This window comes from Zalophus californianus, chromosome 1 (assembly GCF_009762305.2).
Source record: "Zalophus californianus isolate mZalCal1 chromosome 1, mZalCal1.pri.v2, whole genome shotgun sequence".
Lineage (NCBI taxonomy): Eukaryota > Metazoa > Chordata > Mammalia > Carnivora > Otariidae > Zalophus > Zalophus californianus.
In genome coordinates, this window is record NC_045595.1 from 64,487,029 (window position 1) to 64,511,896 (window position 24,868).

Below are 24,868 nucleotides of genomic sequence, written 5' to 3' on the forward strand. Positions count from 1 at the left end.
GCATTAAATACATTCAGTGTTGCATAACCATAACCGCATCTATACCCATAACTTTTTCATCATCCCCAATGAAACCTCTGTACCAATTAAATAACAACTCCTTTCCTCCTTACCTCCAACCATGGAAACATCTACTCTCTGTTTCTTTTCTTTTTTTTTTTTTTTTAAGTTTTTATTTATTTGACAGAGAGACAGAGTGAGAGAGGGAACACAAGCAGGGGGAGTGGGAGAGGGAGAGGCAGACTTCCTGTCAAACAGGGAGTTCAATGTGGGGCTCGATCCCAGGATCCTGGGATCATGATCCGAGCAGAAGGCAGACGCTTAACGACAGCCACCCAGGCGCCCCTCTACTCTCTGTTTCTATGGGCTGGTCTATTCTAGGTACTTCATATAATTAGAATCATACAATATTTGTTCTGTGTCTGGCTCATAATATTTTCATAGTCCATCCATGTTGTAGCATGTATCTGGATTCTGTTCCTTTTTAAGGCTGAGTAATACCCTATTACACATGTGTAGTGCATTCTGTTTACCCATTCATCTGTTGACAGACACTTGGGTTGTTTTCAACCTTTTGGCCATTATGAATAATTTTGGCATGAACCCCAGTGTACAAATATCTGTTCGAGTCCCTGCTTTCAATCCCCTTTTGGATATACATCTAGGAGTTGAAATACTGGGTCATATGGTAGTTCTATGTTTAAAAAGGTAGATTCTTTTTTTTTTTTTCTTTTTCCCTAGTTCTAAATTTTGGAGCAAGACCAAGACTAATTTCTCTTTCTCTGAATATTCTTTAGGCATTTGAAAATAGCTATGATGTCCTTTCTAAGTCTTCTCTTGTCTAAGCTAAAAATTTCAAGTGATGTAATCTGTTTTTTTAGAACCCAAATGTAAGATCTTCTATCAACCCCACATTTCATGTCATTACTTTCATCACTTATTTTCATGCTATGGGGATATCCAAATAATTTGTTCTGGGATCCAGTGCATTAGACGCCTTTCCCAAGTTTATGTTTCCTACCTTTGAGATACACTGGGAAAGCATTTAAGAATTATAAAAGCAAATGTCATCTTTCTTTTCAACTTCATGAATAATCACAAAGTGGATGGTGAAGATAAAATTACTTAATCCATCTTTAAAATTTCTCACTGGGACCCATTAGAAGTATTCAACTTTTATTTTGTATTTTTAGAAAAAAAGTGTTTTGTTGACATTGTATTAGTTGACTTGAATACCATGTCATAAGGTAGACCATCCTTGTACATAGTAGAAGTTCCATAAGACTTGTTGTAAGAACGAAGAATGGAAACATTGGCTTTTTGTCGTTGGCTGTTTTTACTGAGACCAGATCTCTCTTGTTTTAAAGGCACTTGTGATTATTGCGGGGGCTGTTTTTATGTCCAAAGCTGTGACATCTGTTATTTCCATTACTGGGATTCTGCTAAATGTTGATCTAATATATGTTTGTGTCTAGTTTATTATACTGGTTAAAGAAGAAAAAGTGATATTCTACATATGATCTACTACATGTTTATAAGCTGCCTTGCTCTTAAAACTCAAATAAGAATATTTATGTAAGATATTTCTACCCCTAAAGCCCTAGTATGAAAATTCCTTTTCTTAAATATCCCCGTAGGTTCTTCTTCCACAACAGTTGTCTGGTTATTTTGGCATTTGCTCGGGTAACTCAAGAATCTTACAGAATGCCTGTGTGTTGGGTTGACCGAACAGTTTAGTTAGAGGGTAGAGCTCATGATTGACCGTTTCTTCTACTGAAGAAGAAAATTTTCTTTGGGAAATTAAACTTATGTGAAAATTTGTTATTGATGTTTTGTTGCCCCAGGAAAGTTTCAAACTTGCTGAAGATGTTAGTCTGTACACTCTGGTCATCCCATGGTTGATCTCATTTCTGAAAGGGTCATATTCCAATTATGTTTTTTTTACTCTTTAAACTTTATTTTACATACTCAGAATATTTTTAAGCATTAACAGAATAACTGTTTTGAGAATAGGATGTGCCTTTAGTTTCTCAGGTGTCAGTTTTCCAAAACCTCACACAGCCAATTGACAAATCAGTAATATCCCCACAATTTGCAAGTGGCATACAGTTGCAGAATTTTGACCAGCTTAAAAAAAAAAAAAGAAGAAGGAGCAATACATTAGGGGAGAGACATTTCAATTGTTCAGATAAATGTATGTTGATTGTGTCATTTCATCATACATTACCCATATTGATTTGGGATAAGAGTAGTCATACTGTGTTCATTTTTAGTAAAAGGATTATGAGGAAAGTGACTAAGAAAGTGACCTTCCCGACTTGCTAATAGATTTCAACTTTAATTTCCCATTTTAGATATCCCCTGAGAACTAAATCACTCCTGGAATTTGAATCTAATCCTGAGCTTTCTCCACGTGACAGCCCAGCGGTTGCGCCTTTCTCCCCTTGCCCTGGCTTTCTCATCCCCGCGATCCCATGATTGCTACTATTTTCAACTCTAAAATAAGCTCGAGAAGAAACAACCTAAATATAATGAGAAGTGGTAGTGATTTTACTCATTTTCCTCATCAAAAACAGTTGGCAGCACTGTTGATCAATTTCCCATAGCTTGTTTGGCAAGCGATTGACTGCCTTTGCTAAATACTCTCCCTTAAATTATGGTTGCAATATTGTTCCCACCGAAAAACCTACAGTAACTTTTATTTTGTGCCTTTGCATGGGGTCTCCTTTTGCTCCCTCCACCCCTCCCACTCCAACAATTGAAAGTTGGCCAGCATCCCCATTAATCAAATGTTGGATAAAAGGTATTTGTTAAAAATAGTTTTGCTTTTTTGTGAAAAGGGGAAAAATTTGAACAGATTAAGATTAAATAGCAGTGGAAGAGTCGGGTAGTTTGGTGAACAGAAAGCTGGAGTAGGGTTGATTTCCTGGCACTGCTTTCTTCGCAAAGAGAACAATTTTAATCAGTTACAAAAATATTTGTGATCCATATGTTCCTCTCTGCTCATTCCCATATGCCCATATTCCCTTTTATCTCGGTAGATGGTGACTTTATGATTCAGGCATGCAAGAATAATACCTCGCTGACTTTAGAGCTCAGTGCTATTTCAAAACGTGTCCTGGTAATTACGCACACACATGTTTCCAGGCTGTTCACGCTTTGAGTTGGTTACGTGAATATCAGTTTGTTCTTCCTTTTTCTTCATGGAAAGAATTATATCTTGCATCCACCTACTGGGGCTGGAATAATGCATCTGAGGCTTAGATTTGAAAACAGCATTGCCATTCACCTGCTGGATTAAATGCCACTGTACAAATATGAGGATCAGAGAAGAGAAGACAAAAAGATTGAGGTGATCGTTGATAACTTCATTTTCTTTGGGAAAAGGAAAACAGAATCCAAAAAGCATGTGGTAATTCCATCTATCACTGGTGCCTATTCTGAGACATATTAGATAATGGGCTGGTTACTTAAATAGATCCTAATTTTAAGACATGTTGACTTCTATTTAATATCGAGTGTTAGTCATAGTAGCCATGGTGAAACTGGTCAAAATTGAAAAATTAAAATGACTGTTGATTAGCGATCCATTTTTGTCCTCAGTGCATGTTCACTTATCTCTCATAGCTATATAATGTCTAACAATCAAAGAAACATATCGTAAAGCCAAATTGGCCATTCTGATAACGCAAGAACAAGGCTAGAAATTATTGACTGTATTAGTGATCGCATTTTCAACAGTTGTTTCTCTCTTGCACAACAAATGGTGTTGTAATCCAATATGCTGTTAATATAGCCACAGCAAAATCCGGTGAGGAACCGGCTGTGCTCATTTAAACTTGGGAGGGGGGGGCAGCAAGGGGGAGGCAGGGAGTGTTTTTCAACTACAGACAAAATAACTGAGATGCATTTAGTGTTTGCAAAGATGGGTGTGTGATGGAAGAGGTGTGCATGTTGTTGGATTTAGCAGGTGTGCCCCAGGGTTGCAGCAGAAGGAAGAGATACCGCTTGGTTTTGGCAAATATTATTAGGAATCCATCTCTGTGTTTGCATTCAAGCTGTCTTTGCCGCTGCTCCTGTAGGAGTTGTGAGAAAAAGAAAGTGCACATTATAGCGTGGATTGTTTTCAATGGGCTCAAAGTTTGCAAATCTGTTGAATCCCTCTGACAGTCTTTCTATGCTGTCAAGCAGAATGCCCAGCTGGTGGTGGCAATCCTGATGGGGAGGGAGGGGAATGGGGAGACTGTGTTCACTGCCCGACAACAATATTAGGAGTTCTTCTTTCCAAACTGTAAGCAGGGAGGAAAGAGCTCTCTCAGCCATGCCATTGTGAAAGTTTTCTTTTTTCTTTTTTTTTTCACTTTTATAGATAATGCCCATTAAATCAAAATCTTGAAATACACTTTATTAGGATAACTTTCCTAAAGAAAGGAGTCTCAGAAATAACATTAAGTATATTATATTAACCTATAATTAAAACAAAAGCTTTGGTTAAAAAAGGAGGCAAGACTTTAGCTCGTAGGTGATCTGGATTCTCATTGAGGCAAACACATAGGCTTGTTTTTTTTTTTTTAATATAAAGTGCGAGATTTCACTAAAAAAGGTTAAAATTGAAGTGAGTAATCTTCGGTGCATAATGCAATTGTTAATTTTAGCTCCCTGCGTGGGTGCCGCTCTGACTTGAACAGCCGGGCTGTAGCCTTCATTAGAGAAGAAGCAGGCAGCCCAAGACAGGTGGGGCTGGATCAAGCTGTGAACGTGATTTGCTGGAAGCTGGTCATTAGTGTTAGAAATCTGGTCTTATTTATTTGGTCCTTCACCCTGCCATGACTATTGCAATTATTATTATTGACTTTTCATCTTTTTTCAGGTTGACGATGTGTCAAACTGTGTAAGGGAATCGCATGGAGATGGGCATTCCGAACTGTTAATGGGGACATGGGACTCCAGTTGTCTCTGATCACTTGTGTGGATTTTCCCGGTGTAGAACGACAGAAGCCGCTAGTAAGTCATCAAGACCTACGGCAGGAATTCTGCACGAAAGGTAAAGGCCTTGTTGTCCTGCTGTCATCTCATCTGTATTTTGTTATCATATAAATGTGCCTGTTGGCAGAGAAGAGGTCATTCAGTGTAACCAAAACAGACAGGATCTAGAGCAGGGACTCGATTGGCTTACAGTTTATAACATTAGAGCTCAATTTGTTCATTCCATTTTAAATCTAGTCACAATCTGCTTTTATATGGAAATGCTTTGAAGACAGAGTTAGGGCAACAGACGTCCATCTCCTCCCCCCGCTACCCAATACCTTGAGAAACAAGCTGTTTGCTGTGGAGAAATAGAACTGTTGTTAACTACACACAGAACCCCGCCAGTGTCACTGAAATATGAGGAATCTATCTGAATACACTGGATGGGATATCCTCAAATCTCCCCAAACTTAAAAGCAGTGCTCACCAATAACTTACAGACTCAAGCCACCATCCTTTAGAAAACTCTTCCTTTTACATTCCCATAATCCTTTGCCAAGTTAGCCTGCGTTTTTTAAAGATATCATTAGATACCATCTGTTCTGTCACGGTAGATCTTAGCAAATTTGCAACAGAAATCGCTGTGGTTTAGATTTTTTTCTCATGCTTCCCATATCCAGTTGGAAATAAAGTTACTGAATTAGTAAGTGGTAATTAAACACTCCCAAAGAAACCTATCCCTGATTTGTCCAATAATCATTACCATTGTAATGACTGGAAGGAGGACAGTCATTGTTTGGGAACTTCTGTGGAAGAACAGACTTTCTAGGTCACACTGTTTTTCTTTTTCTCTTTTTCCTTCCTTCCTTCCTTCCTTCCATATTTCTTTCCTTTCTCTCCTTCTTCTCACATCTTAAAAAAAAAAAACTGAGGAGGAAGTAAATGCTAAATTATTCATGAACCTCATTTGACAGCATATCAGAAGGGGAAGTGTCAGGGGTTGTACGGAGGTTGGGAGAAAAAAAAATAATAACAGGCTTTAACTTCGAAAAGCCATTTCCAGCATCTGGGTAGTAGTGTACTGTGGGTCTGGAGTAGCGGGGTTCAGTGGCTATAGCTTCATTAAAACTGCCTGCCAGAGACTGCCTTCCACGGGGTCTGTGTAACACTAGCAACTGCCAGGCACTCAGGAAAGCATTCTTGCTTTTAATAATGTAGCTGTCAATTTGAAGCCTGAAAATGTTGGCCCTGAAAGGTTTATTGCCAAATTTAGATCTTATATTTATATTGAATTATTAGCTCTTAAATTGATTTTTGCCCTTACTTGTAGAGTACACGGTATTCCTTATGCCTTAGGAAGGCATGTTGGTGGGTTGAAACTTGCAAATCATTTTTGAATCATCTCAATACACGCTCTTGCCTCAGCAGCTGAGGGTCATCTCTTCAAGAGATGGAGCAACACTCTCTTTTTCTTTTTCTTCTCCTTTGTCCTGGGGCATAGGGACGGGAAGATGTGTGGGAGTTCTGTGTCTTGGTTTAAGATTTGTTGATCCATTTCGATGGCAAGGTGTATTCGCGATAGTGTGTGTGTATGGGTGCAGAGGGGCTGTGGATAGGGCGACTGAATCTGCCTCGCGTGTTTGCCCTGGGTACTGGATTTGATTTTGCTGTCTTATTCGCCTTTCCTGTAAAATTGGCAGAGATGCCAGAGTTGCTCATGTGAATTTGAATACAAAGGGAGGAATGAAATACCACAAGAATGATAGGAAGTACTTCACCGTGCACTGACTTTAGGTTCTGACTTCTTAACCTCACAGGGCATCACACCTTGTTATTTTAACTTGTGTCTGGGAGAATGTCTGAGCCAGGAGACCTGAATCAGGCAGCGGTGGAGGAGGGCGGGACTGAGCAGGAGTCTGCCACCCCGGAGAACGGCATTGTGAAATCGGAGAGTCTGGATGAAGAGGAGAAACTGGAACTGCAGGTGAGCTTGGAAACCCTTTCTGTCTGCCCAGCTTGCACCACTGTGCTCAGTCCCTATCTTTCATAAGCAGAATACTTTGAAGGTTTGTTTTCTTTTTCTTTTTTTTCATTTAAGAGTTTGACTAGTAAATGAATAGGAAATCCATAAAGCTACTCCTCTCCTTTCCTAATTATTTATCACTTTTTTTCTAACCAAAAGGTGCTATAAAATGCCCTTTGAAATGAAATGAATAACCAGAGATCAGGTTTAATGACTGAATTTGTGCACAGCATCTCCAGAGTGATTTCCAGGCCACCTCAAGGAGCTTGTGAAGAGTTTCTCCCTGAGGCAGCTTTAGGCTAGCTGAGTTTTAAAAATGGATTTGCTATTCCAGGGAAAGCTGAAGACCCAGCTCATGATAGACAAAGAAAAATCAAAGACCTGAGCTCTGTGGACCTCTGAGGGCAGGGAAAGTTTCAATTCATATTAGCAAACAAACCTAAGCCCTAGAATTCACAGCCAGAGAGAGAGGAAGTGAGACAGAGACAGAGAAGACCCTAGAAAAGGGTGGGTGGGGGGTATTGGGGGTGATTGACTGTACTGAAAAGGTGATATGATTAAATACACCATGATTTATGAGAGCAAGAGGTTTGGTAGAGGGAAAACAAACTGTACTTGCAAATAGCCTGTATTGATTTTTCTTTGAACCAAACTACAAAAGTGTTAGCTCTTTTTATATACCAGTGAACAAAGGCAGATAACCACATAATGGCCAAAAGCCTTCAAGGTCAGCTTCCCTGACGCCCCTCCCCCCATAGCTGCTATAAGGAGGAGATAAAAGTTAAAAGGTCAAAAGTTTGGGGGAGAGAGGGAAGGGGAACCCTCCCCCAATGGTTATAATATCTCACTGTTACTATTGATTTCTGGACTCTAGTGACAACTCCTCTCTCTCTCTTTCTCTCTCTCTCCCCCTCTCTCTCCTGTGTTGGTTTACTGTCTGTTTGTTTGTTTTACTTTGTTTCTAATATACAGAGGCGGCTGGCAGCTCAGAATCAAGAAAGAAGAAAATCCAAGGTAGGGTTCTGGAGATTCCCCATTGATCTGATATGATGGATGTCAGTTGCATATTTCGCATTGGGGTTAAAAATGTTTGCCACGCTTTCAAATGGTCGTGTGTGGATCTTGGCTCTACTAGCCCTGTCCCCTTTTAATGGGGTTTTGTTGGCACTTTTTGTCTTTCTTTCTAGCTCTGTATGTTTTTCAATTAGAGCATTTAGGGTTCACATAGCCGCAAATGTGTGTACCTGATCTTGTTTTCACAGCAATTAGATTTGACAGCACTTTACAAAATGAGTAGCTGCTTGTTTTGCTTTCATTTAAATAAAATCTGGGGTAGATGTTTTAGTCTCGCTAGTTGATTTCTCCCTTTAAGTAAGCAGGTGCTGGTGTTTAGGTCCCTTTCCTCATCTTAAACATCTTTTCAATCTGATCTCTCCCTAACTCAGTTTTAGTAGAAATTAATTTCCATCATCTTTCTCCTTATATTTTCACAAAGTGGCAGCAATTCATTTTTTTGTATTTTCCGATGTGGTGGGCACAGTTTTCTAAAAGTGCCCCTTAAATCCATGTATTCACGTTCTCCTCCCCTTGCATCCCCACCAACACAGGGCTCTGAATCTTTTTTTTTTTTTTTTAAGATTTTATTCATTTATTTGACACAGAGAGAGATAGATAGCAAGAGCAGGAACACAAGCAGGGGCAGAAGGGGAAGGAGAAGCAGGCTCCCCACCGAGCAGGGAGCCCGATTTGGGGCTCCATCCCAGGACCCTGGGGCCATGACCTAAGCTGAAGGCAGAGGCTCAACAACTGAGCCACCCAGGCACCCCAGGGCTCTGAATCTTGAAGCCAGTGTAGACAGACAGCACTGAGCAGCCAATCTGAAGCTCGGTTTTAGAAATCTGGTTTGGGAATGTCCTGGGAAGGTAGAGAGGAGTTGACAGCCAGAGAATATTTTCTGTTTGTTGTCTTTATTTTCCTTGCCTTGCCTTTTTTTTCCCCTCCCCAGTCAGGAGCAGGAAAAGGTAAACTGACTCGCAGTCTTGCTGTCTGTGAAGAATCCTCAGCCAGGCCAGGAGGTGAAAGTCTTCAGGATCAGGTATACCCCCTGTCATTTTCATTAACTGCATGGATGGGATCTGTCTTTGTGTGCATGAGTAGAAATCTGGTATTACACAGTGTTTTTGGGGGAGAAAAAAATAAGCAAAGAAAGACGTAGTTTCTGGCTTCATCCCCTACTTATGAGACATTTTAAACTAGCTTAACAGTTTGTCACAGAGTATTACGTTTGTTTTTTTCCAGACTCTCTGAAAACTGCAAATGGAAAGGAATTCAAAAGAATTTAGATAAAAAACTTAAAAAGTAAGCACGGTAGTGCTGCATTTCCTCACAGGCTCTCTCTTGATAAGACTGAACCAAATATAGTCCTAAGTATCCTGTCTCCTTCCTTATTGGAGATTCTTACCTCTCACTTCCCCAAAATACACTTGCCTATAAGAAACACAACTCTTGGCTCTTAAGGAAACTTTGGAAATAGTGAATAAGGTGCATTGAGCTTTGCAGACGTATTTTTATGGCCTTTGGTAGAGATGCTGAATACTGAAAAAAATTGTCCAGAAATGAATCTGAGGTGATGGTGAATTTCATATTATTAAATTTATATGAATTTAATACTATTATATATCGCTGTGGATCTTTCCACTTATCTTTGCTCCTTACAAGAAGACTATTAGGGTCTGAAAATTCGAATTCTGACAAAACCCTCCCGTGACCAAATGGGGACTTCATATCGTATTTATTTTTGTTTGCCTTTTAGGCATCATATTAGCTTTTATAAAAATAGTTTAGCAGCTGAAATTTTCCTTATTTTATCAGAGGCTGAGAGAAGTCGAGACAAAAGCAAAATGATTTATCTGAGCCCAGGGGAGAGAAAATTGATTAAGATATCATTATTTTTGTTTGGGCTTGTTTGCTTTCCTCTTTTTACTTTAATTGAAATACTCTAAATTCTCCTCATGGATACAGAGAGCATTAAGAGCACTTTCTTTAAAAGGACCAAAAATAAATACCTTATAGATTTTGTCCTAAGAGTATTTTTTTTTTCGCTAGCCTCATTTTCTTATCGTGCCACTCATGTCGTAAGGCATGGACAGGCTATCTTTCTCTAGCCATCACTATGTTTCATACACAAGCTTTATTTTACTTGGGCTCTGAGAAATGTGTGGCTTTTCTTCAGCATTTTACTTGTGCTTCTATTTTTAATGGAGACTGAAAAGGGGGACTAATGCAACTATCACGGCTTGTATTATTAAATGTTGATTGATGGCTTAAAATGTACTGCACACGATATATGTTAACTCCGCGGAATGACAGACTCTGGGAGAAGTCATGCCCCAGTTGTCCCCCACTCCTAATACCAGGCAGAGGAGGACAGCCTTTATAGACTTAATCTGCTTTTCATCCCATTTGACAAGGTACCAGGAGGAAATTTTTTAAGAGATCATCTGTATCATAGTGCCCGTCCTGGACCTAAGTCTAGTTTCTCCATACAATTGTGCAGAGAAATAAGATGCAATCGGTGCTTTGTTCCTGCTGGTTTCAAGCTCAGTGACCAAGACTAGCCGTGTAAGAGAGAATTAGAACTTGTACACCTCTCTTTGGGCTGGCTGAGGGGTGGTGGGAGCAGGCGGCCAATAAAAAATACCCAGACACACATATTAGCAAGTGGGCATGTGACTTGTTAGAGAATAAAGAAGCAGACCTTTGAGCTTATATGCAATGCCTTCATTAGGTACCACCGGCACTTACAAAATGTGGGAACTGAATCCCAGAGAACCCTGGCAGAAATATACAGTATATGGATTGTATTGCTTCCCTAATATTTGTATATTCACAGTATTTGAAAACTGCCTTCATTTTCCTGTGTGGGAAAAACTCTTGCTACCTGTATTACTTGATCTCAGACCCATAGCTGCTGGTTCAGTCTGTCCTTCAGTTAAAGGAGTTTTGCTTTCCTAATGTTATACTATTTACCTATCAGTGTATTACTGTGACTTGAATCATTCTTTTATTGTTGTTGGATATAAACTTATCCTGTACCAATGTATTTATTAACACTTGTATTTTATTATTGAGCATATCAATAAAAATATTAAAAAATAACAGATTGTTTTTTACCAACTCTATAGCACTTTTGTGTGTTCTTTCAACACCATAATGTATATTTATGTATAGAAAAGATAGGTATTTTTCTGAGAATACTATCTGTCCACACATGGCGTGAGTTTGTACTTTTTTTTTTTTTTTCTGGTGGAAGATGTCTTTTAGCCTCTGCTCTTGTATTTATGCTTCCAGGCCTCTTAGATTGTAGATTCAAACTGACAGAGGCTGGGTGATGCAAGAGGTTTTGAAGAAGCAATGAGACCACTCCAATGGCTTGGTGCCTTCAGTTTCCCCGCCTGATCAACTATTGAATTGATTCTTCCCCACCCCCAACTGTATTCTCTGAACCAGAAATGTTGCAGCTGTCTCCTTAGCAAGCAGAAGCAAATCAAAACCTTAAAGTCTGCCCAAACCTTTGCAGACTAAAGGCATTTCTGTCCCAAAGCACATGACAATAGAACCTATAATCAAGTTACACTCAGTTTTACATGTTTTGCATAAGTCTATCCCCAGGATAAACACGTGGATGTCAGGAAATCTGGCTAGGATAAATATCTATCATGAGAACATGTTTTATTTTATCCTCTCTATCATATGTCTTTTCAGCCCTGGTGCCTTTTTATTCCAGCCAGGAGTTCACAGTGGAGCCCCTCCTAAAAAGCAAACTTGATTTCGGGGGTCTTGTTTTATGCTTGTTAGATTAGCCAAGTTTACCAAGAACCCTAGGAATCCTAGGATGGCCATAATTTGAGGAGGTTCAGGCATTGCTTTAGTCACATGTATAGGAACATTTGTTTAGTTTTTAGTGAGAAACACTATTAGTCATCGGGAATTTTTTTTTTTTTTTACATCATGAATTTTAATGTCACTAGTAGAAAAAAGCTTTCCCATCAAATGATCTCTTACATAAGAGAAAGCAGACTTAATGTTGGTTAATTTGTCATAGTTTTAATCATAGCACAGGTTTTTCATAAAACTTCTTAAAAAATATGATTTGGCTCATTCTTCTTCAAAACAGTGAACATACTATCAACCACATGGCTGATATGTGAGTTAAAACAATCTGTCTCCAGTGCAAAATAAATAAATATAAAAACGGATTCAGTCCCAATACAGTAAATGGTCAGTACTGTACCAAAGCATCAGTTCAAGAAAATTTTACATTTTGGAAAGAATTGACTGATAAAAATTAAAATAATATTAAATATTTATATTTAATTGATGGGAAATATAGTTCTGTTTTCTAAAAGGCGATGCCGATTCTAACCATACGTTATGATGACTTATTAATGGAGTTTATAAACAAGGTGTGATAATCATCCATACCCGGGATTCCTGCATTTAGATAGCTTGGTTTTTCTTAATAGTAGAAATCATTGTTGATGTGGTTCTAAAACAGACTTTTTATTGTAAATTGGCTATTAAGGCCTTTATGTCTGTTCTATCTGTAATTATGATTCGTAATACCTGTCTGTCTATGTTTGTGCAGATTTCTCCTTATAAGGAATTACAGAAAAGAACTCAGAAAGCTTTTTTTTTTCTTTTTTTGAGACATGGCAGTGGCTGTGACGCAAGCTTACTGATAAGGAAATGTTTCCTAAGTGTTTAAAAATAAACCTGTAGAGAAAATAAGAGGTATGATCTAGGGGAAAGTAACTTGCTTAATGTTAATATTCATGAGGCCAAGTGTTAGTACTAGATGTTTCTCATGACCTCCCATTGACTTCTGAAGTTTAATTCACCTTAAAGGGCAATTATTTCTCTGACAGGTTTAATTTTTTTTTTTTTACCATTTAAGAAAAAAAAAAATCTGCTCCTGGCTTTCATTTTCCTGTACTTAATAACCTCTATGCAAAATGGAAACCAGACAGAGATTCTTAAATCTGGCCCTAAATTATTATATTTTTTCCCCAACAGGAATCAATTCATTTACAGCTTTCCAGTTTTCCCAGCCTGCAAGAGGATGATAAATCTAGGAAAGATGACTCAGAAAGAGAAAAAGAAAAGGATAAAAACAAAGATAAAACCTCTGAAAAACCCAAGATCAGAATGTTATCAAAAGGTGAATGTGAACATGTTTCCTTAACTTACTGAATTTGGACAGATAAATAGTCACAGAGTACATCCTAGATTTACACACGTATTCACCTGCCACCAACCTCTGCATATACTTCTATATGTGTACATGTGTGTGTGTGTGTAAAAGATGTGAACTCTATTTCCTTTCTGTTCATGGTGTCATTATTTGTGTATCCAGAAAGGTTAATTTTAGGATCACTTATCTCTTTGGATTTCCATTCGGATCTTCTGTTTTCGATGATAAATTTGTACAAATGACTGAGTATAAATCTGCTCTTAATTCAGGTTTATGAATCCAATTAACTTGGGCTGATGAACAGTAATGATACCCAGTTTTATATCTTAACTTCCATGTTTATCTTAAAAGACAGACAGTAGATTAGCAATTCACAGCCGGTAAGTGATATCGTCCCCAAAGCACAGATGTATATACATCAATGTCAGTGGACTACGTGATTAACATTGTATCTGCCATAAATGGATTTGGTCTCTGCAGCCCACATAACCGCCACATCATGTCTCACCTAAAAAAATATACATTTCTACTCCAATAGTAAAAAAAAAAGCTATACCTTCTAAAACCCCAAGCCCATAGTCCAGACTTTTCAAATTATGGCCATACATACAACTGTACAAAAATAAAACCAAAAAAAGGAAACAAAAGTTAAAATAAAACTAAGTTAAGTTGAAACGAAGAATACCGTGAATAAATAGCTTTGCAGTAGACATTTTTTTTCTTAAATAACCGAGAAAGAACAGGGCATCCAATTAGCTGAGGAATGATGACTGCTTATATTATGCCCTGTAACCATGTATCTGCTTATAATGATTATCTCTGCTACTGAATGTCTAAAACCCAAGGTGTGACAGGAGTAAAGAAGTGCAGGTTCCTAAGATGACTTTAGGAATTAAGCTTTAGCCAGCATCAGAAGATTTGAAAGACTTGGAAATGTTTAGTGCCCTCCTGTGTTTTGTACTGATGAATATTTAGACGGTCTCATCACAGAACTTTAATTCTTTGCCTTCTCTGTTTGAAAAGAAAAAGGGTTCCCTGGAATCTGAAACTCTTGAGAACTCTTTCTGTGGGTTGGTAGTACCTGTCACGTGGAGGCCCTGGCCTTGCTGATTGACGGCAAGACTTGAACACGTGGCATTTCACCCCACCCACCTCCTACCCGACTGTGCCCGCATCCCCTCCTGTGACAGCCGGATCTTTCCACACTCAGGATCTACTGGGTTCCTCCATCTCAAATCTGGTTTTCATTCTGGTGTTACACTGCAAAGTTGCCAGTTTCGAAACATGTACCTTCACGCCAATAGCTTCACCTAAAATTTACCCAGCAGGAGGGAAACCTTTTTCACCCTCCCTTCCCCATCAGCATTCCTGACAATTCCCTCCTGCTATTTGTTTCAGATTGCAGCCAAGAATACACGGATTCTACTGGCATAGACTTACATGAGTTTCTGATTAACACATTAAAGAATAATTCCAGGTAAATTATTAAATAAACCTCTTATTTTTTAAAAGAGTAAAGTAGAATATTGTGAAGCCATGAGTCCAAGCATTTCTAAGTACAGAGTTGTAAAATGCAGGCACCTTTTCTAATGTCCTAAACTATCTCTCATATTTTCTCTTTTCTGTTTGCATGTTTACTATGTATAGGTAGTCTTAATTCCTGGGTAGTTACCCAATGAATAAATTATAGTTTACAAGTTCTGCTTTCCTGGTCACAAAGAGATACTGATTAACGGGAAAAGATAGAGAATGAAAGTCAATGTTAAATAAACCGATTATGCTCTACTGCAGTTCTATAACTATTTACTTGGGCTTTGCTTTGCTCCAGTTTCCTATTAATTTAAAATATACAATGTATTTGATGTGTCTTATAGGCTTAATACCTTACATGTCTCAATTAACGTTAAAACTGCAGAAGTTTCAATATTACAAAATACTTAACAAATGAGATGAGAAATATCTTCAGTAGAATGAAACCACATGCATATGGACAGGATATTCTAGGGAAGAGTTAGGTAAAGAGTTATAGTCATATCAACTTAACCAATTTTTCAGACATGCAAATGAACTTTTTAGGTCTTTGGGAATGGCAAGTGCCTCAAACCTTTTCATTTTAACATTTATTTTGCAGGGACAGGATGATACTCTTGAAAATGGAGCAAGAAATTATTGATTTCATTGGTGACAACAAGTATGTTATATTGCAGTGCTGATTAATTTATATGATGTGCTTAGTTTGGTATTTGGGTTTAATTATTCATTCTGAAAAGATTTAGGGATAAATAAAACATTATTTAATATGTTTGCCGATTTGTTAAATGGAGATGCTATTAGGATTAGAAGCTATATATCGATGGGAATTGTTGCTTGGACCATGTGTGCTCCTGCTTGTTAAATTCCTGACAAAATGGCTATAAACAGGGGGCGGCTGATTAGCATAGAGTAGCGGTGACAAGAAGCAACCCTTTTCATTTTTATTATAGGTTTTTAATGGGCTCCAGCTGGCTGCAGTCGGTTATGCCTGGTCATAATTGTGCTACTTTCAGTGTAAACCGTGTAATGACACATCTCCAGATAGGCATCTGCAGTCACATACTATGTCATATCATTTGTCCCGAGCCTGGCTCCGTTCATGAGGTATCATGGACCAAAATAGAATACTTTCCAAAAGACATTAAGTTCTCTTTGCTGCGAGAAATGTGCAACTATGAAACAAAGATACTTAGTGTAGCTTAATCAATAAATCCATAATAAGTGGAAAATTGTCTGGAAATGAGGACATGAAGTGTGATGCCAGAGATGAAATAAGCTGTGTGCTTTGAATGAAAAATGAATGGTTTTGTGTGTGTACCTATAGAATGTCCTATGGGCCAGAAACACAAATGCTGATTCCACTGTTTCTTGCATTCCTTTCCAGCAATCATTATAAAAAGTTCCCTCAGATGTCATCCTATCAGAGGATGCTTGTCCATCGGGTGGCAGCTTACTTTGGGTTGGATCACAATGTGGATCAAACAGGGAAATCTGTTATCATCAACAAGACCAGCAACACAAGAATGTAAGCCCATCACTGTATTTATTTAGCATTTTCTTTTTCTCTTATGGATTCATTTATAAGAGTATGGTATAAAATTCAAAGTACATGACATTTAAAATGTGCAGTGTTATTTATCTCTTGCACTTAGCAGCGGTGTGTGGCATTTATCTGCAGAAGATTGTCTGAGGACTGGGAAAGTTTATAAAATCTGGGCAATAAAGTGGGTTTATTCCCAGATTTTTTACATAGCTCCTAAGACATAATTGTCTCTCTTCCATCAATACTCCATGTGATTACAGAAAAAAGCATGGGACATTTTATGTCAAAGTATAACTCAAATTCAAAAACAGACATTTTAAAACAGCAATGACATATACAGGATAATTGTCCTTTTCTTTCCTTTTCTGGTTTGTAGACCTCTGTCTTATTATGGTTTCTAGAGTAACAAAAAGCTCTGCACCCAGAGAGGGAAATCCTGAACCTTAAGTCCCATTTTTTTACTTACTAGCTGTGTGACTTGAAACAAGTAAGTTAAAATCTGCCATCTCATTTTTTTTTTTCCACCTGTAAAAGGAGAATTGTCTAAGTTCTGGCTCTAAAAGGAAGGTGTTTTATTTGTTTTTGATCCTTAAAATAATTGTTTGCTTCTATCTTAATATCTTTTTATGTCCCGTTGAGTCACCAAAAGCATAGGATGAGTAGTCATGTGCTTTGGAAATTGGGACCTGGCTCTCTTAAAGGCATGTATGTTTTGAGCACAGCACAAAGCCACTTTTATAAGCAAATATATGTTAAACTGAAAAACTGTCCCTATGCAAAGCATTCTCTTAAAACATTTGTGCATTGTAATTTCTTTTTTCACAGTGTGCCTTGTCAATTGTGTGAATTGCATGGATTTTAGGAATGCTGTGCTAGTGAAGGGAGCAGCGTGTTTCAAACACTCTATTTTCTGCTCACCCGAGGCTGGACAAGTAGGGCTAGAGATGAGGCTCTTTCTCTACTCAAGGCTCAGTCTGTGTTCAGCAGAACGAGAATGAAGGTCATAGTGGAGAGAAAACAAACTGAGAGATCTGGGACAGAGCTGGGCTATTATCTCAGGGACAACGAGCTCTTCGCTTCTCTGGGCTTCCAATTACTTATTTATCTGCAGCAGAGTTTGAAGTGGATGGTATTTAAGGGCCCTCGAAGCTTCAGAATTTTGGGGTCCTATGGTTGCATTCTACTGTGCTGGCAAAATACGTTTTAAAATTTATCAGCTTTCCACTTTATCTGATTGCTGGCACATGCACCTCCTATTTTCAACTGTCACGGGAATGAAAGGTCACTGTCCTTTAAACCTTTATATGTCCTCTCTCCATCAAGCATTCCTCATTGTTGCTGTTGTTGGTTTTCATTGTCCATTCTGGTTTCTCTTATGACCTTCAGATACTGTAAGTGCAGGGACACACTGATTGCACAATAGGCCAGCAATGGACAATTTTTTTTTCATTGGTTTTTCTCCTCTTTTTCTCTTTAGGCCATAACAGACATGGAAAAGCCCATAGATCAAGCCTGTTGTTTGATACAGGCTCAACTAGCAGAGATAGTGTGTTGATTTTTAATTCACATTGATTTTGCAATCACATGGTCACGATATTAGCATACATGTTTGATACCTGTTTCTGGGTAGAGTGGTTTTTGAGAAAATTAAGCGCCATGTAAAGACTCTCAGTAAACTTTGAGTGATGGTCCTAAACTTGCAATGTCCAGGATGGTAGCTACTAGCTACATACAGCTATTTACATTTCAATTTAAATTAGTCAAATTTAAATAAGATTTAAGCTTCGAAATTCAGTTCCTTGGTCAGGCTAGCCACATTTCAAGTGCTCGTATGAGACAGAACATACATGGAATATTGCCATGATTTCAGAAAGTTCCGTTGAGCAGCTCTTGTCTGAACTTGTGTGATTCTTGCAAGTTTCCAAATACCACTGGAGGATATAATCTGTCCCTTTAAACTTTCATTTTCTGGCTAATAAGTATCATATTATCATGTTATTAGATTTCACTTCCAGGAGAACACTAGTTTGTTTGGTTGGGTTTTTTTTCCTTCCCCAAATAGACAATTTTGAATAGACGCCTCCGGTTTATGCCTTCCGGAAGAGCAAAAGAGGGCTCGTGCAGAGAACACTTCCAGTGTAGTTGCTGCAATGGAAGGGCTTGGACTGGCTTAGTCTCTTCCCCCATGCCTGTCCTTGCACACACCCTCTAGCCCCACTCCGTGAGTCAGGCTGTGCCTAGACAAAAAAAAGGCAAATGACTGTAGAGCATGGACTTTTAAGGCATTTCCTGAAGAGCTGAACTTACTAATGTTCAACCCAGAGCTGTCAAGTCGTGCTGTTCTATTCCAGCCACCTTTCCAACCGTCCTCTATTTGAGTGGCTGTTGTCTGGGGAAGGGGGTGAGGGGGTGCTGATATCTTTCAGGACAAGAGAAGATGAATTAAATGTCATTTGTCAAATAGTAATAGTCACCCCCTCAGAATGAGAATCACTGTTGGCAAAGAATCAGCGTTAGCAAAGAAGCATTGTTGTTCTGTAGGAAGTTGTGTATTTAAAAGTTTAAATGGAACATTCTGTTCGGAGCATTTCGTTTAAGTGTTGGGTGTCTTGATTTTCTTTGGTCCTCCAAAAACTTTAAGAGTTGCTCTCTCAAGGCAAATGGCATGTGATGGTTGTGGGGACCACAGTAAAAGATATATTATAATAGGTATATTATTGGATGGAAATGTTTCCATTTATATTAAGGAGGGAGGCAGAGGTGGAAATTCCTCAGATGACTCCTTGTGGGTTTTGTGTTTTGGGAATACCTTTGCAGGGGATACAGTTTGATGCTACTTTAGTGCAAATACATGAACGTGCATATTTTAAATGGCACCGTAGCTTGGGAGAAATGTTGAAAATTGCGGATGGAGGACACAAAAATGAACTAAAGGGCTGACAGAGAGAAAGCACGTTTTAATATAATTTTTAATTTTTCTTCTTCAATGACACTGATCCTCTGACATGGATGCCTTTCAGCAACAAAATGGCTGGAATTTATTTCCCAGAATCCTTGCTTTTCTAGATTATAAGCAATTCAAGTAATTATACAATGTGGCTTGAGAATATTAAGTTTTGCCCAGAGAGAGAATAGTTTCACATGAGGTTCAAAACATTTACTCATGACAGTACACTGTGAGGATTATATTTGTGTGTGTATGTACTTTACTTTCCTCTAGTATCTTCTCTAATATCCTGAGATAAAATATATCTGTCTTTCATGATGGAAAAAATTTGTCTGAGGGCTGACTTTTCAGTTATTTAAGTGATATAAGAGCATTACCTACTTATTATTCATTGCATTGGATACTTTACCTCTTATTTCATGTATATTATTCCATTTACTCCTGAAAACATATTTACAGCCTAAGTAATTAGAGCCTTATTTTACAGAAGCAGAAAATGAGGGACACACTCAGGTTCAATTTTGGGCTTACAGAGAAGCAATGATTAGCATGGCTGGGATCCAAGTCTGTTTGTTAAATGCCAAGAACAATTTTCTTAAATAATCTAACTCTCTTAGAGCAAAAACACCCAGAACATCTTGAGCAAAATCCTCAACAAGATTCCTTGGATTGGTGGGGAATGCCACCTCTTTGAAGTCTTTTGCTATCTGATAAGAAACAATGAATGTGCCCCGGGGGAAGGGGAGATATTTTTGAAGATGAACTCAGTGGTATCAGTAAATAACGTATAATTCCCACAATTTGATAGTTCTTCTTGCATCCTCTGTGTTTATCACTACTTCAAAATGTGATATTTGGTGATATCGATTCAATTTCAACCTTGCTTTACTCTGCTTCCATCTTTTTCCCCCCCAAAATGAAAAAGCTACACTTAACAATACTATCAGTGTAGGAGGTAAACCTACCTATTGTATTATTATGAAATTACTACTACAGGCAACCTAATTGTCTAAATCCATGGTTTCATGCCAGAGCCACAAGAGCGTGGGGTGGGGTTGAAGGATAGAGTAGTCCAGAGAGAGTAGGAAATGCCAACCATGCTCATGTGGGAGACATTCCAAGAAAGTGCCTTCCTCTGAGCAAACCTGGGTACTTTAGAGAGTTGATAAGGAAGTCACCTGACCCTCCAGGACCGCAACCTTGTAGGTTCTCGGAGCTAGCCAGGGTAAGAACAGGTGAGTATGTGTCACCTGGAGCCTCCCAGCACACCTATTGGTTCACAAATTGGGTCTGAGTAGTTGGGGATGCCCCTCATTAAAATTCACTGCCTTTTGTTGAAATGATGAATGGCGTTTTTGAGCTGAGACTCACCCTGTTATATTCTATCATCTTTAGTTTATCCCTCTTTCCCCCGTATGTTGCCAGAAATATGTTTCACTCTGTAGCACTTTTAAGTTTTTTTCTGTTGGGATTCTTTGTTAACTGTCAGATTAGGTGGTAGCACCGAATGAGCCCCTTGGGAATCTAGGTAGGGGGTGTTAGGGTCTGTGTTATTTTGGTACTGCAAATGATATTTAAAATGTACTTACTCTCTATACTGTTGCTTTTTCTTTTCTTTTTTATTTTTTAGGACTGAGGCTAAAAATATGAACATGATTTTATAAAAAATATTTAAATGCTACAAATATATGTGTCTATTTTTATATGAGAAACTTTGCCCTTCTCTTTGTCTGCCTTTCTGATCTCCACACTGTCTTTTGCTTACTTTTCTAGGTGTTTAGCGCAAAGCAGCCCACTGTTCTTTTATTAGATGATTTTTTTTTATCTCTGTCTGCCTTTCTCTATCTTAGAGAAAGGATATATGCTCAGGTTGTATCGTTTGGAGGCTTGAAACCATCTCTTTGCATTAATGTTTTCCAAAGGGCCAAGATCAGTCATAGGCAAAGAGAGTCCCATGTGTATCTGAACGTCTTTGCAAATGTCAGAGTAACTGTTTAACTAGTCCCAGATAATTGTCATGTTAGAAGATTGTCATCTCTTGAATATTTTTTCTTTTGACTTTGGCACCCACCCACAGTCATTGCCTCAAATCCCCTACTCTCGGTGCAGTGCAGAGCATTTCCTTCTGGAAATGACATCTCCACTGGAGGAGAGAGGTCCCTGGCCCCAGAAACCAGCTATGGTGATGACCATAGTTGGCTTGTGTTGTGAAACGAGAATAGTGACCCAAAGGCAGAGATTTGAGCCTACACCTTAAGAGAACATAATGCCTGGATTCCTGAGAAGTGTGAACCTGAGTAGTGATGACCATAGTTGGCTTGTTCCTTTTTTCCAGAAAGGATAATTAACTGAGCTAGCTATTTGGTAAATCACAAGAACAATAAGCTTCTCTTTCATGAAGCAGTTGAGCCCAGTTGACTTTGTTGGGAATCCCTGAAGTGATGGCTAAGTCTTGCACTACAAGGCAGGACTGTGGGACCTTCCACCTGCCCAGCGACAGACACAGAGAGGAGGGTTAGAGCAGCAATGGATGTCTGTTCTGCTCAGTTTCCAGAAGAGACTGAGGTTTAAAATGGGAATCATCCATTTTTGACTCTTGAGCATTTCACTCCCTGCAGGTGATCCAGGGCATTTAGACCAAAACAAACTAACTAAAACCCCAAGCTTTCCTTCCCACATGTGTTCTATTTCTTTTCCTTTGGCTAGGCATGTGAATAGCACCCTCAGTAAACTGAGTAGCATCCCGATACTGCTGCTTGCTTAATGATCCTCTGAAGAAGATCAGGCATCAATTTATTTAAATGCCTCTTGGAAATCTATGAGTGGTTGGTTGGCATCTTGTTATTTCTAAACATGGTAAATTTACTCTGCATTTTTTCATAGGAATAGCCTTGAAAAGCATCTGACTTGAAGCCAAAGATCAGAAACCTAACTAAGAATCACATTGCTCTCAGCAAAGCCATGAAGCTTTATTTACTGAACTGACAACCTAGTCCTTTAATCAATACTCAGGCTCAAAGTAAGACTGATTTGTTAACATGGGTCAAACTCTGTATCATTTCTCACAAATGTTGCATTTTCTCATATTATTATTCTCAAATGCCTCAGAAATTGCATCTTGTAGATGAGATAGGTAAGTCTCAAAAATATATCGTGAGGAGAGAAAGTAAGTTTGTTGTGTTCCTTTCCCCACCTGAAATTATTTATGGCCCTTGGAGTGTTGTATGGATGATTTACCCCTTAATTGTGGAAATGAAACATGCATGCTCCTTCTATCACATTAGAATCTTTAATGTTGCTTTCTCTTAAAAGTGCTTTCCCATGGGGTGATGATTCTTTTAAATAAATACTCTATTTAGCTCACAATGTTCAAGGTAGATAAAACTAAACCATTTTACAGTAGCAAAAACAGACTCATGTCTTGATCTTACTTAGTCAACTCACAGAAGATCCAAGACTGAAATCTGCAGCTCGCTCCTCAGCCATGACCCTTCTCCTCAGGTCAGGGAAACGAGCACTAATATGAATAGAACCAATACTCTGAAATGATGAAAAAGTAAGAAGGAAACCAAATTCCCTTGGTTTCCTTACAAAATCCTAATTTGCATTTCATTATTTTTTAAAGTTGAACCAGGAACTCAATGAAACAATGGTAATACCAAGGTGGATGTTAAAACTGTGATGCCACCAAAACTCCAGAACACACTGGATTAAAAACTGTCCCGACATATGTTGAAGTAAGACCCAACCCAGTTCCAGGTTCTTAGGCGGTGCCAAGTGAAAAGCTTGTCTCATGTTCAGTGTCATGCTTTGAACAAAAGAACTATAGGCTATCGAACATGTCCCTCTTCTGTTTATGTTAAGGAACCAAGATAATATTGATCAGCACTGTGTGTCTGTGTGTGCATGCCCACACACCTGAGTGTGTGTGTGTGTGTGTGTAAATATATGATCTGTGTCATACGAGTTGGGACAGTTGGAGAAGGGTTCACTGTATACACATACACTGCATGCAGTATTATCCCAAATGTGCGATGGTTTTGGGGGAAGCGAGATTACTAGAACTTGTTGCTTTTCTCGCTGTAGGCAGCAGAATGAGACCAAGTTGCAGAGTTCTCCCTTTCTCGCTTCTAGACCCACCTTTAGGGTTGGCAGTCACTTCAGTCCTTATGCCTCAGGGAGAGTTTTCAGGCATACTTGAAGATATAGGTCTGGTTGGATCTAATGAAGAGCTGGTCTTCTTGATGTAGTTCTTGTGTCTTGTTGATCTTAAGATTTCTGAGAGTGGAGAGGCCATGAGCATGTTATCATAGCTTTAGGGAAGATAGAATTGGCCATACAGTAGAAAGAGAAGTTGTGGTTTATTGGTCAAAGTTGTCTGGTTTCCATTGAATTGCGTACTTAAATGCTAGATTGTAATGATTGGTACCAATCTTCAAACAATAAATTGGAATCTACCTCGGAAAGTGGATGCGTTCCTAATACATTTTACCTCACAGCTATAGTCCTTTCAACCTCCCAGCCTTTCTAGATACCACAGCGTTCCCAGGGGGGCATAGCCCTCGCTTCCCACCTGCCTGCCCTTTAAACCAGGAAAGTGAAAAAAAAAAAAAAGCATTTCCTTACACATCCAAAAAATATTTAGTCATTCTCTATCAGTTAAAGCACATTGATCACTCTGGACCTTCTCAGCAAGTAAAATACTATATTTGCATATAAGCTTAAATGGAATGTTTTTATACACAGCATTGTAATGTGTAAGCAAAAAGCTTTTCATGCCAAGAAACAATAATCACATTCAGCAGTTTCCAAAGCAAACATTACTTTCAGACAATTGTTACTGCTTCATTTGGAACTCATGAATCAAACCATTATTTGAATATTATAGTGCAGATTGGATTTATCCTAATTAAAATTAACAGTAATGTAAATGTTGGTTCAGTATTCTTTGGGGGTACCTTAAGATTTTGACCTCTCAGAAAGATACGAACAATGGTAATGATGGCTTATAACGTCTATTGAGTGCGCCTGGCTTTGGGCTTGAAACTTAACTTGCATTATCTTGTATCTCCTTGATCCTCACAAACACTCTCAGAAAAGAATTATTATTGCTTTCCATTTTTACGACAAAACAACCAAACAACATCTCTGTCTTAGGGATGTGAAGTAAATTGCAAAAAGCACATATTTAGTAAGGTGCAGAGCTGAAAAGACACCACAAAGCATGTTTTGAAAAGACAAACTTTTGTTGGGCCCACTTATCAGTATTTATATGTGAATTGTTCAAAACTTAGTTTAATTATTAAAACTACTGCTGTGTTAAATTTAGTATGCTAGTTCACATCCATTTTATATAAAGCTATTGGATAATTCAAATGCATTGTGCTTTGCAGGGAATGGAGCTTTGGTCATTGCATATATTAATGCTACTGCCTTTTACTGTTCATGTAATATTGAAATGGAAGGATGAAGAACTTAAAGAGAGAAAAGTTCAGTGATAATCTAGCCCTTTTTAAAAAAGCTTTTTTTTCATTTGTGGAAATTCTCAATTTATAGGTAAACTTGCAAAAACATGCTTGTTTTGTTAGGCTAAGTGTATCG

The 24,868-nt window shown here is 38.4% G+C and overlaps 1 protein-coding gene across 22 annotated transcripts in view; it reads left to right on the top strand.

Moving 5' to 3' along the window:
• Window positions 1-24,868, top strand: part of ARPP21 (cAMP regulated phosphoprotein 21) — a 154,100-nt gene that overhangs the window by 36,837 nt on the left and 92,395 nt on the right. For 13 of the 22 annotated variants that reach the window (XM_027586137.2, XM_027586150.2, XM_027586154.2 and 10 more), the window contains exons 1-9: window positions 4,711-4,785; window positions 4,871-5,044; window positions 6,786-6,952; window positions 7,964-8,005; window positions 8,997-9,086; window positions 13,067-13,211; window positions 14,643-14,721; window positions 15,376-15,435; window positions 16,162-16,302. In XM_027586137.2, the coding sequence (XP_027441938.1) occupies window positions 6,824-6,952; window positions 7,964-8,005; window positions 8,997-9,086; window positions 13,067-13,211; window positions 14,643-14,721; window positions 15,376-15,435; window positions 16,162-16,302 (686 nt within the window). In that variant the 5' untranslated portion in view covers window positions 4,711-4,785; window positions 4,871-5,044; window positions 6,786-6,823. The other 9 variants (XM_027586141.2, XM_027586140.2, XM_027586145.2 and 6 more) reach the window with 7 other exon arrangements.